This window comes from Trematomus bernacchii, unplaced genomic scaffold, assembly GCF_902827165.1.
Source record: "Trematomus bernacchii unplaced genomic scaffold, fTreBer1.1, whole genome shotgun sequence".
NCBI lineage: Eukaryota > Metazoa > Chordata > Actinopteri > Perciformes > Nototheniidae > Trematomus > Trematomus bernacchii.
The window spans coordinates 1,543,453-1,566,921 of NW_022987668.1; the positions used below are offsets into that span (position 1 = coordinate 1,543,453).

Consider the following 23,469-nt stretch of genomic DNA (forward strand, 5'->3'; position numbering starts at 1 on the left):
TGTCCTCAACTCACCTCAAAATCAGAAGTATAAACATTTATTTAAAAAGTGGCCTGCAGAGAGGCAGCTGATGAATACATTTTCCCACACAGGATTCTTCCCATCAAAATGTCTTTGTTCAATAACAGGGGCAAACACACACGCTCACACACACACACACACACACACACACACACACACACACACAAACACACACACACACACACACACACACACACACACACACTCAGCGTGGGAACTGAGTCAGTATGTAACGTTTTATTCATTTGCTAATTTTACACAACAATGCAACAATACACACTCATTAGGAATGCAGAGAGCCTCGCACACACACACACACACACACACACACACACACACACACACACACACACACACACACACACACACACACACACACACAGGGAGCAAAAGAGAAATTCTGATTGTTTGTATATAAAACGCTGGATACTACAATTTCATAATTACTTATTATAACAAATATTTTATTTTTTTTAAGTTTTTTATTACTTTATCGTTTTATTATGATAATGATCAGTTTTATCTATTTTTTTTTTTTTAAAGTCATTTGACATTATATTTCTATATGTAGTAAAGGATAAATAATGACATTTCTTTTTAAATGAGGCTATAAAAACATTAGATCCTACATTTCCCATAATGCAAATAGGCGGGCTCTTTCCTTGAGCCTCAAAGTCTTATCCACATTTCAAATAGCCAAATAATATTTATATAGTTTAAATTACACAATACAACAGTAAAACTGAAAATTAAAAGGACATCATATTTATAACACTTACTTAAATATAATAATACATGATACATATACGTTTTTACTTCAAGGAAGGTCAAAGTTAATTACAGAAGTCCAATAAAATAGTTTTATATTTGCTTCGGGTTCATTCCTTTCCTTTCGTTTCCACTTGATTAGTGGTGGGTGTCTTGTGCACTCATCCTTGACTGAGTTTGATATTGAAAGTGGATGAGATTGTTGATGATGTTGGTGATGTTGTTAATGTCAGGACTTATGTTGTATTGTTGTATTGTTTTAAGTGTCGAACCCCAGGAAGAGTAGCTTTTGTCAAGAGCAAAAGCTACTGGGGATCCTAAATAAACATGAACATATCTAAGTACAAATTTGAGGTTTATTGACGATTGATCTTTATTTATTATTGTGTTTTGCATAAATAAAATGCTCACCAAAAATAGGCTGACATGTACGGAAGAGGATTAAGGCCACGTGAAAAAAGAACTTTGGGGATGTGAAAAAAGATATTTTGACTTTTTTCTCAGAACAAAACGAGAGGTTACGTATGGTAACCCTTGTTATATAAACACAGGCGGAGCCCTCTACTGGACTCTATGGGTACTCCCCTCGATCCTATCATGCAAGCATTCATTCACTGAGACTTTCTAGACGTAGCCGGCCCCTGGGCTGGCCTACCTGAATGTGCGCGCATCTCACCGCGTGGGGAAGGCTCTCCCCGCCTGTCCGTAGGCATGTGCAATGCACTCGCAGAGCCAGCCTGCCAGGCGTTTCTTTGACAGAGCTTTTCCAGTTACCCCACCCCCGAAGCACACAAACAGCTGTTCCGTGTGTGTAAGGGCAGCCGTGCGCTCCACATAATATGCCAGCGCACGCACCGGGCAGAGGAGGTGTAATTTAGCCTCCCTCGCCCCACTATGGGGGGGAAGATTAAAACCCCCCAACTGAATAGCCCACGACCTGAACGCAATCCTTAGCACTCCTCCTGCACGCTCTGCCGCCATAGTCATCACCGCCGGGAAGTCCTGTCGCGCCGGGAAGTCCTGTCGCGCCGGGAAGTCCTGTCGTCATCGTCGTCCCTCTCCCCGACGCTCGGACCCGCCCGGTCCGCTGAATGGCGAACACGACGGGCACTCCCTCCTCGAGGTCCTCCATCTCCACCACGTCGAGCTCTGGGTCCTCCACCGGCGAGACGCAGCAACCCTCAAACTGCGCCAGCCGTTTGATGGCGGGCGAGGAATTAGCTGGCAGGCGCTGCAGACTGCAAGCAGGCCCAGGTTGGCCGCCGCGTGGTCGGACCCCAGGCACTCGATGCACCGACAGTGGGGGTCGTCGCCCTCTATGGAGCCCGGACAGGGGCGCTCCAATGGTGAGTCCATTTTCTTCGTTGTCTTATATTTGTATCTGTCTCTCTTCACTCAGTTGTATCTCACTGCCTTGCTGAAGAGAAAGGGATGACAGTAAAGAGGCGAGGCCTCCTTTTATGCGGTGAGATGCGCGCGCATTCAGGTAGGCCCGCCCAGGGGCCGGCTACGTCTAGAAAGTCTCAGTGGATGAATGCTTGCATGATAGGATCGAGGGGAGTAGTAGAGTCCAGTAGAGGGCGGAGCTTGTGAGAGATATAACAAATACTTTTTTTTTTCACATCCCCAAAAAGATTCTTTCATGTGGCCTTAATCCTCTTCCTTAGACATGACATTATTATGGAAAAGAAAGAGACAGAAAACCAACAAAAATGACTTCACCTGAAGTATTCAGATATTTTACTGCACAGTATTTTTTGTAACTTGAACAGTTCATAGATAACATTCATTCAACGCAGCATATACCTTTTTGAAACATGTATATCCATCTTACACATTATGCCTCGTGTTCTTTCACAATAATAAAAGTATAGTGGTAAAATCTTTAAAAAAAAGAAGAATAAGTTCATGTTTGTCTCTGCAGGTTTGTCTTCTTAACCCATGTTTATGTCCAAATCATGTCCATGTCTAAGTCCCGTTTAGTCGAAGCTCTGCAGGACGGGCTCGTGTCCCGTTTCCTGGAGGAAGCGCAGCAGGTCTTCGGGTCGCAGCCCCATGGTGGCGCTGTTGGTCATGGGGTGGAAGAAGACCCTCTCATGACCCCCCTCCACCAGGTCCTGGTCCAGGACAAACTTCACACTGTGGTCTCGATCGAAGAGCAGAGCGAGGGCCGTCGCACAGCCCTGACCCACCTGAGAGGGAATCAAGACAGGAAGTAAAGAACAGGGTTATCAGCATACTGGGATTCCTAGATTGTGCATGACAGGATGTATGATTACCTAGAAGAGCATCAGGACTGTTTTAGGCATATGATAGCTATGTGATTAACATGATGATTCAGCCTCTATGGAGATAGACATATGACAAGCATGATCATTTCTGACGTGGAGCTAATCTGAACTAAACATTGAATACTGCTTTATATTCCTCCATCTTGTGACTGTGTAACTCCCTCTCTTGTATATCAGCATGTGAAGGACACTGTTCAGGAACTAGTTGATGCTCTGTATGTGATGACTACTTCCATTCTGGAGAGGATCAGAAATACATGGATCCTGAGATTGAAGCTCAAGCCTCAAACACTAGATATTATACCTTAATAAATACTGAATATTCAATACCTTAGGGGAATATGGACTCAACAATTATGCCATCCATTTTTTATTTAAAAAATATATATAAACATGACAATGACACAGTAATTTAAGAGTAGTTTTAAAGTTAATTGTATTCATTTCTCGTCTCACCTTGAGTTTCTCCAACATGATCGCCTCGTCTGCGAAGCGCAGGTTGCCGCTGCCGACGCCGAGCTTCTTGGCGAGGTCGTTGAGGTTCACCTGCAGAGGAACAGAGAGGATAATGGGACGTGTAGGAGGTTAGTCTACCTGGAGGGGTGTTTCAAGTTTTCAAGGCTTTTATTGTCATGTGTGCATAGCTACAGTGTAGTTATGACAATGAAAATCTTAGGTCACAGGCTCCTCCAACAGTGCAACACAATAACACAGATAAAATAGTACAGGTAAATGTGTGAGTGTGAGTGTGAGTGTGAGTGTGAGTGTGAGTGTGTGTGTGTGTGTGTGTGTGTGTGTGTGTGTGTGTGTGTTGTTACCTGGCGGTCATGGCGGGCCGACACCAGCCACAGGCCTTTCTTCTTCTTGTCCTTCAGGAAGAGGTTCTTAGTGACGGCTCCGCTCACTTCCTGCAGGTGAGGCATCATCTCCTCCACCGTGAACACCTGGGGGGGGGGGGGTGGGTTAACAATAGTTTAAGACACTTTGTAACTATATAGACAACTATGTATTAAGTCATTCAACAATATTTTGTAATACATTACAGTTCATGCACTACTTTTTTAACAATGAATTAGGATGTTTTAACACATTTACAGAACACACATTTATTTATGTTATACGCCTATAACACACGTAATGTGTTATAGGCGTATAACATAAATAAATTATTACAAATTCTGAGATTTGAACACTTGTATATTTTATTTGGGAGTTTTTAGGGAAAATTATTATGGGAATTTCTGAGATATTTATTTTAAATTCAAGGATTTATGTAAAGTCTCTAATTATGACGAAATAATGTTTTGAATCATAAGAAAACAGTATGAGAACTAGAAAATGAGATGAAAATCTAGTTTCCTGCAGGACAAATCAACTGTTATGCATGGAAAACTTTTGTCTAAGCCTACAGTATAATATTTGACATGTGAAGCTGCAGGACAGAAATAAGCGTTATGCGTTAGCGCCCCCTGCAGGCTGCATCAGTTTAATGCAGCATAAACAAATCAGACAGGGTATATATAGGGTAGATATAACACATTTACTTCTCAAAACATAAAATCGAGGGCTGCACAAGAAAAAAAATGTCACAGTAGTTTACACACGTGGAGTATTCATCTACCAAGATGCATAAAATACAAGTTTAATACAACTTAAAATGTTAGAATTAAAAACCGAAATGTCAGGAAATTAGTAGTAGCCTAAACGTATTATATAAGAGTCAATTACTAGTCGTTTATCTTGCCTTTAGCCCAGTTTCCGTTTTTTAAATGATAGCTGCTATATCTATTTCTAAATAAATACACACTATTGTGGCCTCGATTGATCCTATAGTAAACACATCATACAGGTAAGGGGCAATTACTTTCCACACCGATTCCTTTCAAAAACGTATAGTTTCTTTGTTTATAGCATCATTAAGTACAAACAAACGACTGAAGACACAAACATTTTACCCTATTTTAGCAAAGAGTTATCTGATGCTAAATGTGGCATAGCCTACAAGTCAGAGGCAACACAATGAGAAGGTGACGTTTTAAACTTGTCATTCCAGACTCCGCTCAAAAAAGTAACGCTTTTAAGTTTTCTAATCATTTTTGCACAAATAAATAACTGAAGGATAAATTACTTAACACTATTTCAGGTTGGACTGGTCAGATGTTCAATTCGGCCTACGAATAATGAGGAATGTCCACTCATAGATTCGTTTTAAGAGCAGAAATAGTATCAACCCAGACTACGTTTAAAAAACTATCACTTTTGACCTTAGCTTGATCTTTTCTCACAATAACATGATTATTGGAGAAAATAATCACATAATTTCAGGTTCAATTGATCTTGTGGTGAATTCGGCATACAAGTAGCAGGCAATGCAATTCATTTTTTACTACAAATGACAACTTTTTAATGCGTCCACGTGTCAAAAAGCGTATTGTTGAAGGGTAAACACACCTCCCAGAGCTAAACCTTTACTATAGGAAGCGAAATGTAAGGTATTGGATAAAGCCGAATAGAGGTATGCATTATAACGACTCATGCTGTGTCTTTGAACACGTGTTATTGTGAGCAAGTCAACTTTAAATGAGAGGTTTTTCTGATAGGATTCAATGGTGTTTTGTTCTAGTGTGGAATATTCATTTGAGCTTTTACCGGTGGGTGCTCCACGCAGGAGGTCTGGATGTCTAAAGTCTGCAGGTATTTCTCCAGCTCTGCTCTCAGATCGTCTGCCATCTTTATTCAATGTGTTTTAAAAATCTATAAAGAGAAAACTGAAGTGTGGACTGGCCGTGGACAGAAACAGCTGTCCAAAAGCACACAGAGGAAGAAGAAGTTCTTCTTCTTCTTCTTCTTCTTCTTCTTCTCTTTAATGGCGAATCGCTTCCACTTGGAGCATATATCGCCACCTACTGTTGGTTTATTAAATGTTTATACTAAATCCTTGTCCTCAGACCAGTGCTTTTGAGGAATTTGAAGATCAACTTGTTTGCTTCATTTCTTGATTTACTTTCATATATTGACTTGAAATCCATGTCCTTGATGTTGAGTTGTTCCAGTGCAGTTTTCAGAATGAGTCTTTGTCTGTTATAATCCGGGCAGCTAAAAAATACATGATGTATTGTCTCTGGTTGTTGGCAACCATCACAATTGCCATTTGGATGTTTTCCAATCAGATGCAGTGATGAGTTTAATCCAGAGTGACCCACTTTTATCCTGCTGTTAATGCTCTGTTCTCTTCTACTACTCCCCCAAGTGCTTCCTGTTCCTACTTCCCTTTGTATCTGGTATAAATGTCTTCCTTTGGTGTTACTGTCCCATAGTTTTTGCCATTGTTGCTTGATAACAACTTTTGTAACAGATTTTACTTCTGCTCTACTAATGGGTACCATAATATCAATCTGGTTTGCTTTCAAACCACATTTTGCCAGTTGATCCACTACCTCATTCCCTCTAATACCCACATGCGCTGGAACCCACACAAATTGAACAACAATTCCCAGATGAACTAACCTAAACATGATGTGTAAAATTTCATGTAAAATATCCTGACGACATTCTGAAGAGAAGTTGTTTATACTCTCCAGAGCTGCACTGGAGTCAGAGCAAATGACCACTCGTATTGGCTGTATTTCCTCTACCCACTGAAGTGCTAGTGAGATAGCCATCATCTCTACTGTATATACTGCGATATGATCACTCGTCCGCTTTCCCACTTTTACTTTTAATTCAGGAACATAAAATGCACAACTAGTTTGACCATTTTCTGGATTTTTGGATCCATCAGTAAATATTTGTATAAACTGCCCATATTGTTCATGTAGAACAGTATTCACATAAGCCTGTACATTAATTTTGTTTTTAATTGAATGTAAGCTTTTCAATAAAGATAAATCTACTATAGGTTGAGGTAGTAACCATGGTGGAACAGCTGATAACAACACCGTCGGACTAATATTCCATTCTTTAACTTTGAATTCCTTACATAATTCCGAAACACAAACACAAAAACTTTCTTTTTTCATTTTGTTACTTTCCCAACTTGTTTTTACAGTTTGTTTAGTAGGGTGAGTATCTTTATGGCCCTGTAGATTTGCCCAGTAATTAACAATTAACTGTTTTCTCCTCAAAAAAATTGGTATTTCTCCGACCTCTACCTGAAGTGCCGACACTGGTGTAGATCTGACTGCCCCACAGCATATCCTTAGTGCTTGTGCCTGGACTCTATCTAATTTTTGAAGAGAAGAGTATGCAGCTGAACCATACACTATTAGTCCGTATTCTATGGCTGATCTAATTAATGCTGTGTATACGTTCCTCAAAGCAGCTTTATCAGCCCCCCACTTAGTGCCTGCCAAGCACCTCATAACATTTAAAACCCTTTTACATTTATCTACTACTTTATCATTGTGAGTACTCCATGTGACTCTCTCGTCCAACCATATTCCCAGAAATTTAAATGTCTTCACTTTCTTTAGTTCTTGTCCATAAAGTTTTAACCTAACCTCCTCACCTATCCTTTTCCTCGTAAAAAATAAAGTTTCAGTTTTTTCCACCGACAATCTAAACCCCCGTGTCAGAGACCAGCTTTCAATTTCCGTAATGGCTTCCTGAATCTTACCTACAATATAATTTACATTTCTGCCCCTTTTCCAAATAGCTCCATCATCTGCAAAAAGTGACTTACCGATATCAGATCCTACTTGTGTATATATATCATTTATCATGATAGAAAACAAAAGAGGACTAATTACACTCCCCTGTGGGGTTCCATTTTCAACTTCATGCCTTCGAGAATAAGAATTGCCAACTCGGAGTCTGATGGCACGGCCAAACAAAAAATCCATAATCCAATTATATACATTACCTCCTAGACCCATAATGTCCAGTTTTATTAATAATCCTTCCTTCCACATCATATCGTAAGCTTTTTCCACATCAAAGAATACAGCTACAACACACTCCTTATTCGCTTGGGCTTTCCTAACTTCAGATTCCAGGCACAGCAGTGGATCTAAAGTACTCCGCCCTCTTCTAAACCCACTCTGATAAGGAGTCATTATTTCATTTTTCTCAACGTAGTATGTCAGCCTTTCTGTTATCATTCTTTCCATAACTTTACACAAGTGCGATGTCAGAGCTCTAGGTCTATAACTGCCTGGACTAGTTGGATCTTTCCCAGGTTTTCTAATAGGAATAATGACAGACTCTTTCCATATTATTGGCAGCTTCCCTTTCTCCCAGATCTTATTATACATCTCCAGCAGCTTTCCTAATGCAAACTCACTTAATTTGGTCAACATTATATAACATACATTATCTTTCCCAGGAGCAGTCATTTTACACTTACTTAATGCTCTTCTCAACTCTTGAATAGAAAAAGGTACATTTACAACACTCTGCGACGAATGTCTTTCTTCATATACATTAGGATGCTCATCTAACACTTCCTGCCTCCTGATCTTACCTTCTTCTGTCAAATTTTCCGAAGAATGAACTTTAACAAAATGTTTAGCTAGAATTTCTGCCTTCTCCATAGGACCAGTGGCAATTTCCCCTCCAGTCTCTAACACTGGCAGGTTACTCTGCTGTCTAATTCCCCTCATCTTCCTAATCATTCCCCATACTTTATCTAATGGCGTAGTTCTCCCAATACTTGAACAGAATCCTCTCCAACACTCCCTTTTTGCTCTTTTAACAATTTTCCTTACCTGAGCCTGTGCCTTCTTATATTCTAATAAATTGTGTAATGAATGTGTCTTTCTTAGCTTTCCAAACAGCCTGATTTTGTTTCGGATTGCATCATTACATTCTTTGTTCCACCACGGTACCATCTTAACACATTTACTAAGTTTACCAGTTTTATTCCCAATAGATTGATTAGCGCTTTTAATTATATTTGAAGTAAATTGCTCATTTATATCATCAATACTTCCTGCCATATCAATCTGATCAAATTCATTATCACACAATTTAGCAAACATCTCCCAATTTGCTTTAGAAAAAGTCCATCTCATGATACCGTCTAGCTCAACCACATTACTTATATCAAACTTGATTATAATCGGAAGATGATCACTCCCAATACTGTTATCTGCCAATACTTCCCAACTGCTACCAGAAGCTAATTCACTTGTTACCAGAGTTAGATCGATCGCAGACTCTGTTCCATCTCTAAAATTGAGTCTTGTACCTTGCCCATTATTTAAACAAACTAATTCATTTGCCTCCATTAAGTCCTCCACCACCTGTCCGTTGTAATCTGTTGATCTCCCTCCTCACATTGTATTATGTGCATTAAAATCACCACACCATATTATTTCATTTCCTTGACAAAGACTGTCTAATTCCTCTATTTTGAGTTTATTACATGGATTATAAAAATTCAGGACACTAATATTCCTTTTATTAATCCAAACTTCTACACCCACTATTTCTAAATCATGACTGCTCTTAAATGTTAGCCTACTATAAGACATTATTTCTCTGATAAAGATTGCACATCCCCCTCCCTGACCATCATTTCTATCTTGTCTTATAGCACTATATCCCCCAATAATGAAGTCCAAATGATTCTTCAGCCATGTTTCTTGAATACAAATAACGTCTGGTTTTTCTTTTAACTGATATATATAGGTCTTGAATTCTTGTCCATTTGCAATAAGGCTTCTAGCATTCCACTGCAGAATGAGAAAAACCATCAATCTATTCACTAATCTGTGAATCATCATTATTGGGGGCTAACATATCATGTATCATTTCAACCGTTATATCCTTTATCCCCAAAGATTCACCTGCTGCTTCCACTATTGTTTTCAGTCTTGACCTCTTTTTTGTTTGTTGCAAAGCAACATTCACCACTTTTCCAATAAAGGCCACAAATTTGTACTTATTAACAATCAATGCATCCTCTCCTATCACACACTTATGTGAACACTTTGTGGAGCTTTCCTTTGCCTGTGGGAGTTTGGGAAAATCTTTTGAAGAGAATATACTTGCTGCTACTTGGGATTTCCTAGCTATGTTTAGTGATACCTTTTCTGTTGCTTCAGAATATGAGACTTTATTTTGCACTTTGTATCTCTGCACCTCCTTGGCCTTTTTCTGCACTTCGCAGCCCTGATACGCAGCACTATGTTCCCCACCACAGTTACAACATTTCACCTTAGCACCTGCAGCACAACTACCATATTCATGTTCCCCCGCACATGTTGGACACCTGGGCTTAGTTGCTTTGCACTTGTCTGCCACATGCCCAAACCTTTGGCATTTAAAGCAGCGCAGAGGTTTAGGGATGAATTCTCTTACTGGAAAGCTCATGCAACCGATCATAATCTTCTGTTGAATTGTTTCTTCAAACTGAAGAAGAACAGACAAACTATCCACTATCTTACCCTGATACCTAGTAGGAAGACGCTTAACTACAGACACTTTTCCCCCTTTAATTTCTTTCTTGAGTTCTTCTATGCCGATTTCTATCGGAACTCCACTGATAACTCCAAGTATTTTCCGATTTGCTCCAGGAACATGGCATTTAATTCGAACTTCATTCAGGGTCTTCATTTTCAGTAACTTTTCCTGTTGTTTTGCATTCATCATTTCAACCAACATCCGTCCTTTGCTCAGAAATCTTGCTTGTTTTATCGATCCAATTTCTTTGTGAATCGCTTTAGTCAGGGCCACTGGATGTAGCTTAGCTGCGGATTGCTCACCAAACTCCACAATCACTTTCCATTCTTCATTCTCAATCCTTTTCTTTACTTTCTTCAATTCATTCTGCGAATCAGATTCACTAAGACTGTCACTTGACATGTCTATCTTCTTTCTTGAAGTCTTTTTCCTTACTTCATTCCATCCTCCTTCTCCTTCAGATGCACTTTCCATATCCTCCTCTCCAGGACTCAAAGACGCCATTCCACCAGCTGCTCTCAATCTCGCACTCACGTCTCTGCTGCACCGTCTCACGATCCTCTCACTGCGCGCTTCACCCAAGAACTTCTTCTACTTGCAGCTGCTGTCTTTACTGCTGCTTTAGTGCCATCTTCTGGACTGTGTTTGGTCCTCCGAGTTTCAAAAATGTTCTTTTCCCAATTAGTGTAGATCAGGGGTGTCAAACTCAAATACACAGTGGGCCAAAAAAAAAAAAAATGGGTAGGCCTACTAGTCGAGGGCCGGACTGGTTCAATGTTTATTGCAAAACGTATTGAAATGAACTTATTGCACATATTAAACCTGGAACTAACAAAGCTTAAATGATTGCCTATAAAAACAACATTAAACATTAAATAATCAGTTGCATTCATTTCTTATGGCTCTATCTGCAGCTTTTCCGGAGTCATTTCTTATGATTACATTTCTCCACAGGCCAACAACAGCTTCAACAAAACTATTCCCCTCAAAGAACAAACCAAACATGCCCTGTTGTCGTGAGAGAAAAAGTGCAGAAGGAAACATCCATTGAAACTCAGTTTGCTGCTCTGTGATGCTAGTTCAAGCCAGATACTTGGCATCTCATCTTGGGTGCAAGGTCATCAATGTTTGGGGTCAGGCTCTGAGCTGAGGAGACCCTCAGGATTGAGTGAAGGTGTGCGTGCAATATACCGGCGGGCCAGATCTAATAGTAATTAGAAATTATCCTGCAGGCCGAAATTAAATCCACCAAGGGCCTGATTTGGCCCCCGGGCCTTGAGTTTGACACATGTGCTCTAGATAGTTATTCACTTCAAATAGAGTTATTATATATTTAAATTAATAAAACATACTAATTATCATTCATTTCATTTGTAAAGCCTCTTTTAAAGGTGAACTGTAGCCCAAAGTGTTTTAAAATAAAGCTTAATACACATAAAAACATGGATATAAATAATGCCATGGTTAATGGAGGAGAAAACAAAGATAAAAACAAATATATATAAATATAATGAAAAAGTAAGATCAAAAGCACTGAATATTAAAATGTTGAATATAATAATAATAATAATAATAATAATAATAATAATAATAATAATAATAATAATAATAATAATAATAATAATAATAATAATGTACATTAAAACATAAACATCCACTCGTTTTCCAACAAAGCTTTATTTGTCTTAAATATGTTATCCCTTAAGCTTTATGAGTTTTTGCTATTCAAAAATAATAATAATAATAATAACAATTTAAAATATATAATAAAATCAAATAGAAATAATTTGACATAAATTTGAATACAATAAAAAAATATACTATATTATATAGAAAATATATTATGCATAAACATCCACTCATTCTCTGACCTATTCTTCCTCATTAAAGTGTAATCACAGAGGCTTTTTCTCTCTGTGATTTATGTTAGTAAATCATTTTAATGCTGAAGGACAGCCCACACCTGAACGACGTGTGTCCACCATAATGGATGAAGCCTTAATTCAGCACAATGACCCAGTTTAATACAGAACATAAGGTCAGATGAAACCGGTGCTCGCTTGGCAAAATGAAAGTTTTAATCCAGCAAGATTTGGGTCGAAGCAAAGAAGATATTTTCATGATTTTTCGTGTTGATTGTTTTGCCTCTGTGTTGTTGTGCTCTGCAGCTGCCTTTCAGAAGAAAGACTACAATAGGAAACGACCTTCAGGGGAAACGCTGACAAAGAAAACAACCGTTATGAACTGCAGAGGAGGAGCAAAGAAAGCAACTTTTATTTGTGTGTTTGTGTGTACACTACACTGAGTGAATAGGACGAAGTTCACGATAGCTAATTTGCTAAGAAAGTTACGAGAGAAGTCATCTAATTTTATTCCTCCTGGTTTCTGATCATGTTGGCATGACAGAACTTTCAACACACATCCATACTTACAAAACAACATTTTATTTAAAGGGGACCTATCATGCAAAATGCACTTTTGTACGTCTTTTACACATGAATATGTGTCCCCGGTGTTCCAGGGAACTCACCAAGTGTCAGAAAACACAACCCTCTCTATTTTCCTGCTTAGAATCCCTGTGTTTCTGTACTACCTTTCACTTGCAGGTTTTCAACCCAATCAATAATTGTTTTTCAGGTCTAATGGAGTTGTTGCAGAGCTCAGAGTGAAACATCTCTATTGTGTTCAGTAGACTTCTTTCAAACGTATTGACATTCAGTGGTTATTATACTTTCACATCAGTGCAACAGCTCTCTATTCAAACTGAGAGACACGACCTTCAGGTGTGTGCACTTATTTGTGTGTGTGTGTGTTTGTGTCTTGTCCCACCTGTCAATCATTCAGTGTCCTACATTCCTCTCCATCAGTTTAACTGGTGATTAAATGGATGAAGGTTTACTGTTCAGTGGGTCGATGTTATTGTTAGAAGCAGCAGTGATTGAAATTCTTTATTTTATTTGTCGCTTTTTCGAAACACTTGTTGTAGCGTTTGACATATTTCTGGGATTTACCCCTTTGTTTTTGTTTTTTTAGCCTACTTAGCCTACCTATTATATTTTTATATATGCACCGTGGGTTTGCTGTTGTAATGCTGTAAGTGTTCCTGTCGATGGGACGAATAAAGGATTTCTGATTTCTGATTTACTTTGTCGAATTTGGGCGACCAAATCCAATTAAACTGATTTCAGGTTGATCAGTGTAGTCCATTAAAGTGATCAGATATAAGATTCTCAGAGAGTTCTCTCACACACACACACACACACACACACACACACACACACACACACACACACACACACACACACACACACACACACAATGTAATTATATGTTCATCAGTGAGAGCGTTTGTCCTGGAATCCTCATTTGCACTATGCTGTAGGTCAGCAGATAATCAAAGTAATGACTTTCCATCACAACACTCCTGCACTTCTACATATTCAACATAAGCTTTTCAAAATAAAAGACATCTTTATGAGTGACACTGATTCGTTACCATACAAAACAGTTTCTTTCAAAATAAGAGACATCTTAAAGGTGGGGTAGGTAAGTTTGAGAAACCGGCTCGAGTGCGCTAGAATTTGAAAATACACAACCGGAAAAAATCTGCCACTTCCTTATAGAGCCCCTCCTCCAACACACACGAACGCGCACATGACCAAGGAGGGCACGAGATAAGTTTGTGCACAGATGGAAGGCTGACAGGCAGGTAGGCCATCCAGTTATTTTAGCCGGGCCGGCTAAAATGATTGGTCGTGCTTTTAGAGGCCCTGACACACCAGGCAGTCACCAGAGAACTCGCCGACACCCGACACCGACAGTTCCATCGACGAGTTCTCCTGCGTCTTGGCCGTGTGTCGCACTGGAAATCACCGCAAAGACTTCAGCCGAGCACGTACGAACTGCGCATGCGTGAGTGGCAATAACTCTCCTTACCAGCAGGCGGCGGTAGTGTGTATTCGTCATTCAAAATAGGCAACAACCGGAAGACAGAGAAGAAGAACAGACTGATATAAACAAACAAATAGCATGTGCGTTCCATTTTCACTCTCGTCCATCGAAAACATGTTTTAGAATATAAAAATACATGAATGATGAAATGAGCACATAAAGTGCAGACATACTATAAAATCACAGTTAATAGACCTGCATCTGATGATCGCATTGTTCTGGCGGGTGTGTAGTTTATTGAGTCAGCAATGTAATAATGGCCACTTCTTGCTAAATCTACGATGAGATGAAAAACCGGACTTGACCAAACAAATCACGGAGCTCTCAGCAGAGGACAGCCGGGGACGCTCCCGCCGATATCAGAGATGTCCCTGCTATGTGTGGGAGGTAAGAGAGGACATTTAAGGGCTATGTTTGATGTCTTTAAGTATCACCTGCTGGTGTTTAGCTGCTGTCTTGTGCCTTAAATCGTTTGTTTACGTCCCTCACTTCCGTTTCGCTTCTCATTTGCTAGCTGAACAGCTGATCAGAGTGGTTTCTTGGCCCGATAGCTTGTGTCCGACACCCGGCCGATTCAACATGTTGAATCGGCCGGGTGTCGACCGTGAAAGGCCAAATAAGGCGTGTCACGGCCGAGGGTTCGGGACACACCAAATTGACTTTGGGCGACAAGGAACCCGTTTTCGCCCAACAACGCAAGACGGCCGATATCGGCCTGGTGTGTAGGGGCCTTTACAGTACTACGGCTTCCACAGATGAAATTCTTTTATGGATTTTTTGTCAAAGCACTTAAGATATTCATTGCTATCGGGATGTTAAGAGCATTCCATGGAATATAACAAAAAGTGTATCTCGAGCCGGTTTCTCAAACTTACCTACCCCACCTTTAATGAAACACACAGAATTGTAAGCCTTATTTAAAGGGGACCTATCATGCAAAATGCACTTTTGTACGTCTTTTATACATGAATATGTGTCCCCCGGTGTTCCAGGGAACTAACCAAGTGTCAGAAAACACAACCCTCTCTATTTTCCTCCATACCCAAATCTCTAAAAAAAGGGGCTGCAACGGATCTGATAAAAACTGATCCAGATTTGAACACTGTCCTGACGTCAGGACAGTGGCGCTACGGCTATTGGGCCAACTCCACCAATCAGGAGGAGACAGCCACGGCCATTGCCGTTCGAAAGCGCTGGAGACGCTGTAGTACATATGCCAGGCCAGTAGGTGATGCTGTTCTGACTGAATCTGCCCTTGCAAAAACAGAGCTAAAAAATGTCAAATTGAGCAAAATGAGGCATGGCTAAAATGCATGATCTGTTTGGTATTTTTTTTTTTTAAATGTATAAATATGCCTTATATAGGTATGGTCCTACACTATATTATTCAAATATAGCATGATAGGTCCACTTTAACATAGGCTTTTCAAAATAAGAGACATCTTTATTTAACACACTGATTTGTAAGCCTCACTCAACACAGGCTTTCATAATAAGTGACATCTTAATCAAACACACTTTGTATATAGTATTTAACCATTTGGTACGCCTATGTTTCTTTATTGATATTATAAAACGTGTTTCTCTGCACATATTTCTATAGCCTAGGTCAACATTTCAACCCACAGCTGTTTTATGAGCTGCTTTCATGTTTTTCTCCTCCATTATGTTTCTCATTTTGAGGTGAGAAACTCTCTGAAGCCCTTCAGGCTTTATTTGATCCACCTACACAGTCTGCTTTATTACATCGCCTAATCTCTACAAAATCCCTCATCATACACACTTTTAATCAAAGTATTTCTCCACCCCCTGGCTCAGTGCAAAGGGACATTTTATTGAAACTAAATGTAAATGGAGGATTTAAATCAACGTTTAATCTTCACACAAGTACATACCACCAGGGATCGTAGGAATTGTCTCTTCAATCGAGCATACATATAATATAAGTCAAATCAAGTCCTTAAACAATGCCAGAACCCATACAGTGTTCCTGTTAGTTTTGACTTCCTGTCTGACTTTTTCTGTTGATTTCTCTGAGGTCCAACCTTTATATATACAGTCTATGGGTCCAACGCTCTGTCTTTTAACCTCTTTCCTTCTCTCCGTTGATCCTCCTTAGCAGCAGTGTGTTATTGAGTATTAGCGACCTCTGAGATGTCCAAATTAACCAATCAGAATAGAGTATTCAACCTACCCATGTAATAAGTAGGACATCATTGTATGAATCTGCTAATTGAATGTGTTTTGTTTGTCAGTTTAGTTTTTTGAAGTTCAGTACAATTCAGTTCATTTTATTACCCTGATTTGTAAGGCTCACTAAACACAGGCTTTTCACAATAAGAGACATCTTTATGTTTCGTCTCACTGTTTCGTTAGCCTCATGGAACACAGGTTTTTTCAACACAGTTCAGTAAAATTCACTTCATTTCATTTGACCTATAATGCACTTTTATACGCACGTGCTTGCACACCTGCTGCACGTCCATAAAGCCTCTCTCCCTTTCTCTCTCTCCTGCACACACTGAGTTTGTGAGGAGGAGCGAGGAAGAGGAGGAGGATGGACGGCGGGAAGGGCGAGCTGCTGAGCATCATCTCGTGCATCGAGCTCGGGACAAACTGCACGGAGACCCTGGCGCTGTCAGCAATACCCACGTGGAGGGGTAACGGCTCGGCTCTGGATGCGTACCGGCTCGTGGAGCACCAGCTTCCCGCCTCGGCGGCTCCAACGGTGAGCAACCGAACTCCATTGGAAAAAGTAGCAATTTAATATTATCATGCCTATTGTTAGACATATTGTGAATGTATTACGTTTTTTAATATTGATAAGTCACCTAGTGACGTGCTTCTTTTGTTCGGCATACATATATTTAACCAAACATTGAAACAAATATTGAATTAGTCTCTTTTAGGACTTGGTCTCCCCAAATGATTGCATCGAAACTCGCTGTGCTTGTGGCACCACTGGCTGTAATCAAATAACTACAATTATTTATTTTTTCCGAAGAAAAGCTTTCATGGTATTTTTTTAAATAACGCCGAATTGAGTAATACGTTATATTGATTGGGAATATTCTGATTACATGTTCAAAAGAGTAACTATTATTCCTAGGAAGTGAATTAATATTAAAACCACATTTATGCTACCTAGTATGGTGAGCTGTTGAAAACATGTAAATCAAGGATATTTTCTTTAATGTTGAGCTTTTAGTTGGCCAAACTGTAGGCCTACATCAGATGACATATATCATGGTCACATGTTAGTATTGACAATATCATGAGGTCATAGGCTCCTTATTGATCAGGTAAAATGAAACTTGAATGACCATAAAACAAGGGTTTATATCACTGTGAAAACACAACAAATAAACATATGCGGATATTTGGCGTGTATGATATATATATTTCATTATTAAATGATCACAGTTATCGTTAATACTGCTTATTGTAGGACATGCAATGGCAATGCAATGGCAAATGAAAATAATTAACTCAAACACGTCATTCTAAAAGTTCTCTGCTTTATACAAAATATAGACGATAATAATCGTGAGCATTACATAATGCACCTTTCATGGTACTCAAGGTTACGTTACCCCACATAAAATCAAGAAATAAAACATTCAATTAACAACCAATCAAGTAAATAACAATGCATCAAAAGGCAAAAAGAGACCCTTATCAACATCAATGAACAAAATGTCGTCAAATAAGAACAAAAACGATGTGTATTTAAAAAAATAATAATTTCACAATGTAATTTTTTCCCCACAATATGCATTTTAATCTGCATCTTATCACTTACACTGTGTTAACTGTGCAATGTGTCTCTTCAGCGCATCACCGTGAAATGCATGAATGCAACTTTGTTCCTGTCAGGGCTTCATGTGGCTCATCAGACAAACTATTTGTGCCGCCTGGCCTCATGTAAACACTTTACACCCAGCTGCACAAGAAAATAAATACATCTCAGACTGGGCTTCGTGGGGAGACGATAAACATACTAACTTTGTCTATTTGTGTCTGTAGATTTCTCCTAAATTCACCAAAAGTGAGCATTACATAATGGCTAATTTGCTTATTTAAACATACCATTTCAGAAAACGTATTACCCTGGTCACGTGTAGTGTGTAAATGTATGCATTTTACATTCCCTTTTTGAAATGCCTTATATCTCTCCACTTCAGAAGCACTTACACCAAATTTTCCAGTTTCATTCTTGAAGGTATTCTGAAGGTTTTAACAGAGGGCTTTTTTACATATCATTCATACAGCACTATTACTAAAAACATGCAAAAGAAACGATTTATTTGATGGTTGTGAACAGTATTTTCAGATTCTTGTGCAATTGTTAAGAAGATCTTAATTAAAAGAGAATATAAGATGAATGTAATGTTGCTACAGGGGGGAAGCTGCAGCTGTGTGTGGTATCATATAAGAGACACTGACATTTTCCTCCTTATCGCTCGGCTTCACCTACACCTCGGAGCTGCACAGATTTCAGGGTTCACGGCTTAAAGTTCAGTTTGATTTATTTTTATTGAACACACCTGCAAGATGTGGAGGACTGATTACACAAGCATCATGTCATATGTGCATGTACATGGCTCCACTTTAAACATTAGCCCTGGGCAAGTAAACACTGTACGGGGAGGTGGAAGACACTGTTCAGTGAAGTTCTCTAATTTATGTTCTGCAAATAGAAAAATATCCTTCCGCTGGTTTACCTACGAAACCTTGTTACGACTTTTACTTCCTAGATAGTCAAGTTTGATTGTCTAGCCAAAACATTATGTAAAGTTGGCGTCTTTTGTGGTGTTTTGTTTCGAACAAAACAGAGGTTAGCTGTTAGCTGTTAGCTGTTAGCTGTTAGCGTTAAGGTTAAGGGTAAAGCTTATACAGCACAAGGGAATTCAAAGTGTTTTACATAAGCAGTAACACAAAACATATGAAATAGAAAACAAGACAATTCATAGATTATTGAAGATAGTTTCAAGGCAACATTTGAAATACAGTAGATTCAGCAAGAGATGCAAAAGTAGAATTGTATAATATCTTATAATGACCTCTGCAAGCTGTTAGCTGTTAGCTGTAAGTTGTTAGTTGTAAGTCGTTAACTGTAAGTTGTTAGTTGTATGTTGTTAGTTATAGATGATAGCTATGAGTTGTTGGCTGCTAGTTGTTAGTTGTTAGCTGTTAGTAGCCTAGTTACCTGTTAGCTGTTGTTAGCAACATGCAGCACAGTCCTGCTTGGCTAAATAACGGAGCTAACGACTAACGCTAACAGAGGTTCCATTGACTTAATGTGGATTCATGGTCTATTCAGTAAAAACATGTTTTGGACTTGAATGTGTACAAATGTAATCTTTGATCTGAAAAATTGCCAATTTATGTTTATTGTAGACAAGATTACACATTTGATAGATCACTGAACTTTCCCGCGAGTGTATATTATGCTTTAAATACTAAAAACACAAGAGAACATCATTTGAAAATGAATAAATGGCCAAACACAAAGATACAAATAATTTTAATTCAGAATGAAAATCAAACTAAGTTAGTTAAATATATTTAAAATGTATTGACTTTGGGAGATTACAAGTGTGTTTTCTGGACAGCAGTAATCCCATGCTCTGGTGTTATTTCACAGCTTTGTGTTGTGGAGCAAACACATATTGATGTCTGAACGTTCACCCATGCATCTGCAAATGTTGTGTTATTGATCACACATCGTGTTTCTGTGAAAATGTTCCTGCTGCAGGCCGAGTTAAAGCCAACTTTCCACTGACTCTCTGTGACGCTGGGTTTTAAAAAGACAGACACAGAAAACATCATCGGGCTTATTTTATGCTGATATTAATTCAGGGGGAACTGTGAGAGAAGACTTAGTTTATTTCCATTTCCTGCAACTTTAAGCTTGTACTTACTCAGTTCATTTATTTTAAAGCTTTAGTAACTTTCTGATCATCAATACAACATATAATAAACATCAACAGGGGACACTGCAGTTAACATTTTAAATGAAACAGGCAAACGCGTTTAAAACGATTAAATAAGTTAACAGTTTTCATGCAAAGTCAGCCAGAAGTTTGAAGAAGAAGCTTTGTTAGCATAATACAGTAGAGAGGCGAAGTCCCTCCCTTTCCGGGGGAGCTCCATGGGACCTTATTTCGGAAAAAGTATGTATTGAAGTCAATGGAGAGAGAAAGATTATCTTTCGATCCCGTTTCAATTGAGCCACGAATTACACATATGATGTTTGTCAATTTAAAAGATAATTTTGCAAGTCAAAAAAATAAAAATGTGTCGTAAAACTGTGAAGTAACACTTTTTTTTGTGTGAAACCGCTCAATGAACTACATCTCCCGTCTCGCACCACACACCAAGACGGCCGCCACGTTGGCACATTTCACTTCTTTCTTTCAGAATGAGGCGAAAAGTATTAAAAGAGGTGAAAATCAGTACAAGTCTGGGCATGTTGAGAGCTGTACATACACACAAGGGGAGTTAGTCGGTTCCGTAAGAGCCAGCATGCGGGACCGGCTTTACAAGGTTTCGGTGAGTAACACGAGTGTAATGTGTAATGTTAATGACATCACTTACGACTCTGGGATTTGTAGTCTTTCTAGTTGCATATTTTTCATAGTCTTATATTTCAACAGTTTTACGACAAACTGTGACTTTTTTGACATGGAAATTATTTTTTAAGATTGACAAATATCATATGTGTAATTCGTGGCACAATTCAAACGGGATCGAAAGATAATCTTTCTCTCTCCATTGACTTCAATACATCATTTTTCCGAAATAAGGTCCCATTGGGCGGAACTAGTAGATGGGCGGGACTTCACCTCTCTATAGCTAGTTAGCATGTTAAGCAGTTTCCTGTCACATCAATAGAGTAGATGTAGTATGTGACACCTTGATGTCACGGGGAAACATCGCTGGCATTTCCGTGACATTTCACAGCCCTGTCTTCTTTTTTCCTTCTGTGAGGCAACATGGAAACGGTTGAAAGAGGATGACCTCCAATTATAAATATGTCATATTTTTAAATGTCGATTTTACCTTGATATATGATGCGTCTGTTTCAAAATAAAATAAATTCAGTTTTGTTGGTTTGAATCAGGATTCAAAAAACATTTTGTAGAGAACTCAATCAATTCTTATTAATTTTTGCAAATAAATGACAAACATATTGAGTTTATTATTGAGTATGGGAGGATGAAAAAGATCTCAGGAAGAACAGTAAAACCTTATAAGGTCAAAAGGGAAAGAAAACAGACAGCAGGGATAAAAAGATCCAGTGATAGCAGGAAATATGTGCCGCTCATATATAACATATTGCACACACACACACACACACACACACACACACACACACACACACACACCACACACACACACACACACACACACACACACACACACACACACACACACACACATACACACACACATACACACACACACACACACACACACACACACACACACACACACACACACACACAGATAAAAAGGTTAGATGAATCCCCGGAGTGGAGGAGGATTTACAGGCAGAGGATCTGAACTTTAACTCTTCAGCAATTCTACAGAACCGTGCAAACTGTTTATTATCTGAGACACTGCAGGCAAAAACAAGATTGAGAGATTTTGGGCTATTTTGCTTCGATAACATGTCTTTTTTTTTTTTAGATAATTTGATAGATAACATCCAAAATCCCCATTTAGATGTGTATTTGAAAACTTAGACTATTTGTGTCTGTAGATTTCTCCTAAATTCACCAACAGTTTGGAGGGGTTTTTCTTTCCCTGGGTAGTCGGTACAGACAGGTACGCTTACAAATCCGAAACAGGTGCTAGTTAAAAATTCAATATAAAGAAAATAATAGTTTGGAGGTTTTAAAGATACTTCTGCGACACACACACACACACACACACATAGGGATGGGTACCGAGCCCCGGTATTAAACGGGCCCCGGGGCTGAATTATTAAAGACCGTGGTACCGTTAAGCTCCGACGTTATCGGTCTTTTTATCGGTACTGGAGACATCTAAAAAATATGTCATGTGTATTATTGCTACACAAACATTATATTGCAGTTTTAGTGTCGCCAACTCCGTTTCTAATACGCAAAAAGACTGCAAAATGCGTCATTTTTAGTATTTTCGATCTCTCCAATCCAGACGAGAGATCTCTCTCCCCCGCCTGCTTGCGAGGGGGCGGGGCAGTTTACACACACGCAGCTGCTACATGCAGCAACACACACACACGGAGGAGATGGCGGAGAGAACGCGCTCCGAGGTGTGGTTAAACTTTACCCGTCTCGCTCGTTGCCTAAAGTGCAATAAGAGTTTAGCATGTCAGGGCGGTAACACGAGCAATTTGTCTAAACATCTTGCAAAAGTGCACCACGTTCAGACGGAGAAATGCACCGGGTTCGACTGTCTTTCTAGTGGCTCTGTAGCCCCATCCACGAGTAACGTTTCCACGTCAGGTGTTATGTATGCTAGCAGCAACACACGGAGCTAACTCAATGATTCAAACATGGGTTAATGATTAGAGGGAACTGAGTTATTTAGTTTGTTAAAGTTTCAGCCATTCTGTTCACAGTTCTGTCATCAGATTATTTAATATGATTTGTTAAAACGTTGTTGTTTCTGTTGATGTGAAATATTATGCATTTCATTTAAATAAAAAGCAATGTTAGTTTTGTTCACAATTTGTTAATTTTCATTTAATCGTTTATTTGAATAGGGACAATGCACATTAATGAACACTTTAGACAAATAATGCTTCAAGTAGGGTGACCAGGTGACAGAAAGCCACAAGTGGGACAGAGAGTATATTTGTGTGGGACAATGTGGGACATGTAAATGTAATGTTGACGCATGAACTGTCAACGGGGGGGGGTACACTGTGGACCTCTGTCGCCTGTCAGCGCAACTTACATAATGCCGTTTAAAACATATCATAATGGCAGAAAAGCGTTTTGGCCAATCAAAATGAAATATGCGGGACATCGTCTCAATT

At 39.1% G+C, this 23,469-nt stretch overlaps 1 protein-coding gene across 1 annotated transcript; it reads right to left on the reverse strand.

Annotated features, from left to right (window-relative positions):
* Nucleotides 1–2,501: 2,501 nt before the first annotated feature.
* On the reverse strand, nucleotides 2,502–5,941 carry zgc:64201 (prolyl-tRNA synthetase associated domain-containing protein 1). The gene is made up of 4 exons (XM_034135849.1): nucleotides 5,730–5,941; nucleotides 3,899–4,024; nucleotides 3,537–3,626; nucleotides 2,502–2,981 (listed from the first exon to the last, which is right to left on the reverse strand). Exons 1-4 carry the CDS (start codon nucleotides 5,808–5,810, stop codon nucleotides 2,769–2,771), a joined length of 510 nt encoding a protein of 169 aa, XP_033991740.1. The 5' UTR covers nucleotides 5,811–5,941; the 3' UTR covers nucleotides 2,502–2,768.
* Between the last annotated feature and the right edge of the window lie 17,528 nt (nucleotides 5,942–23,469).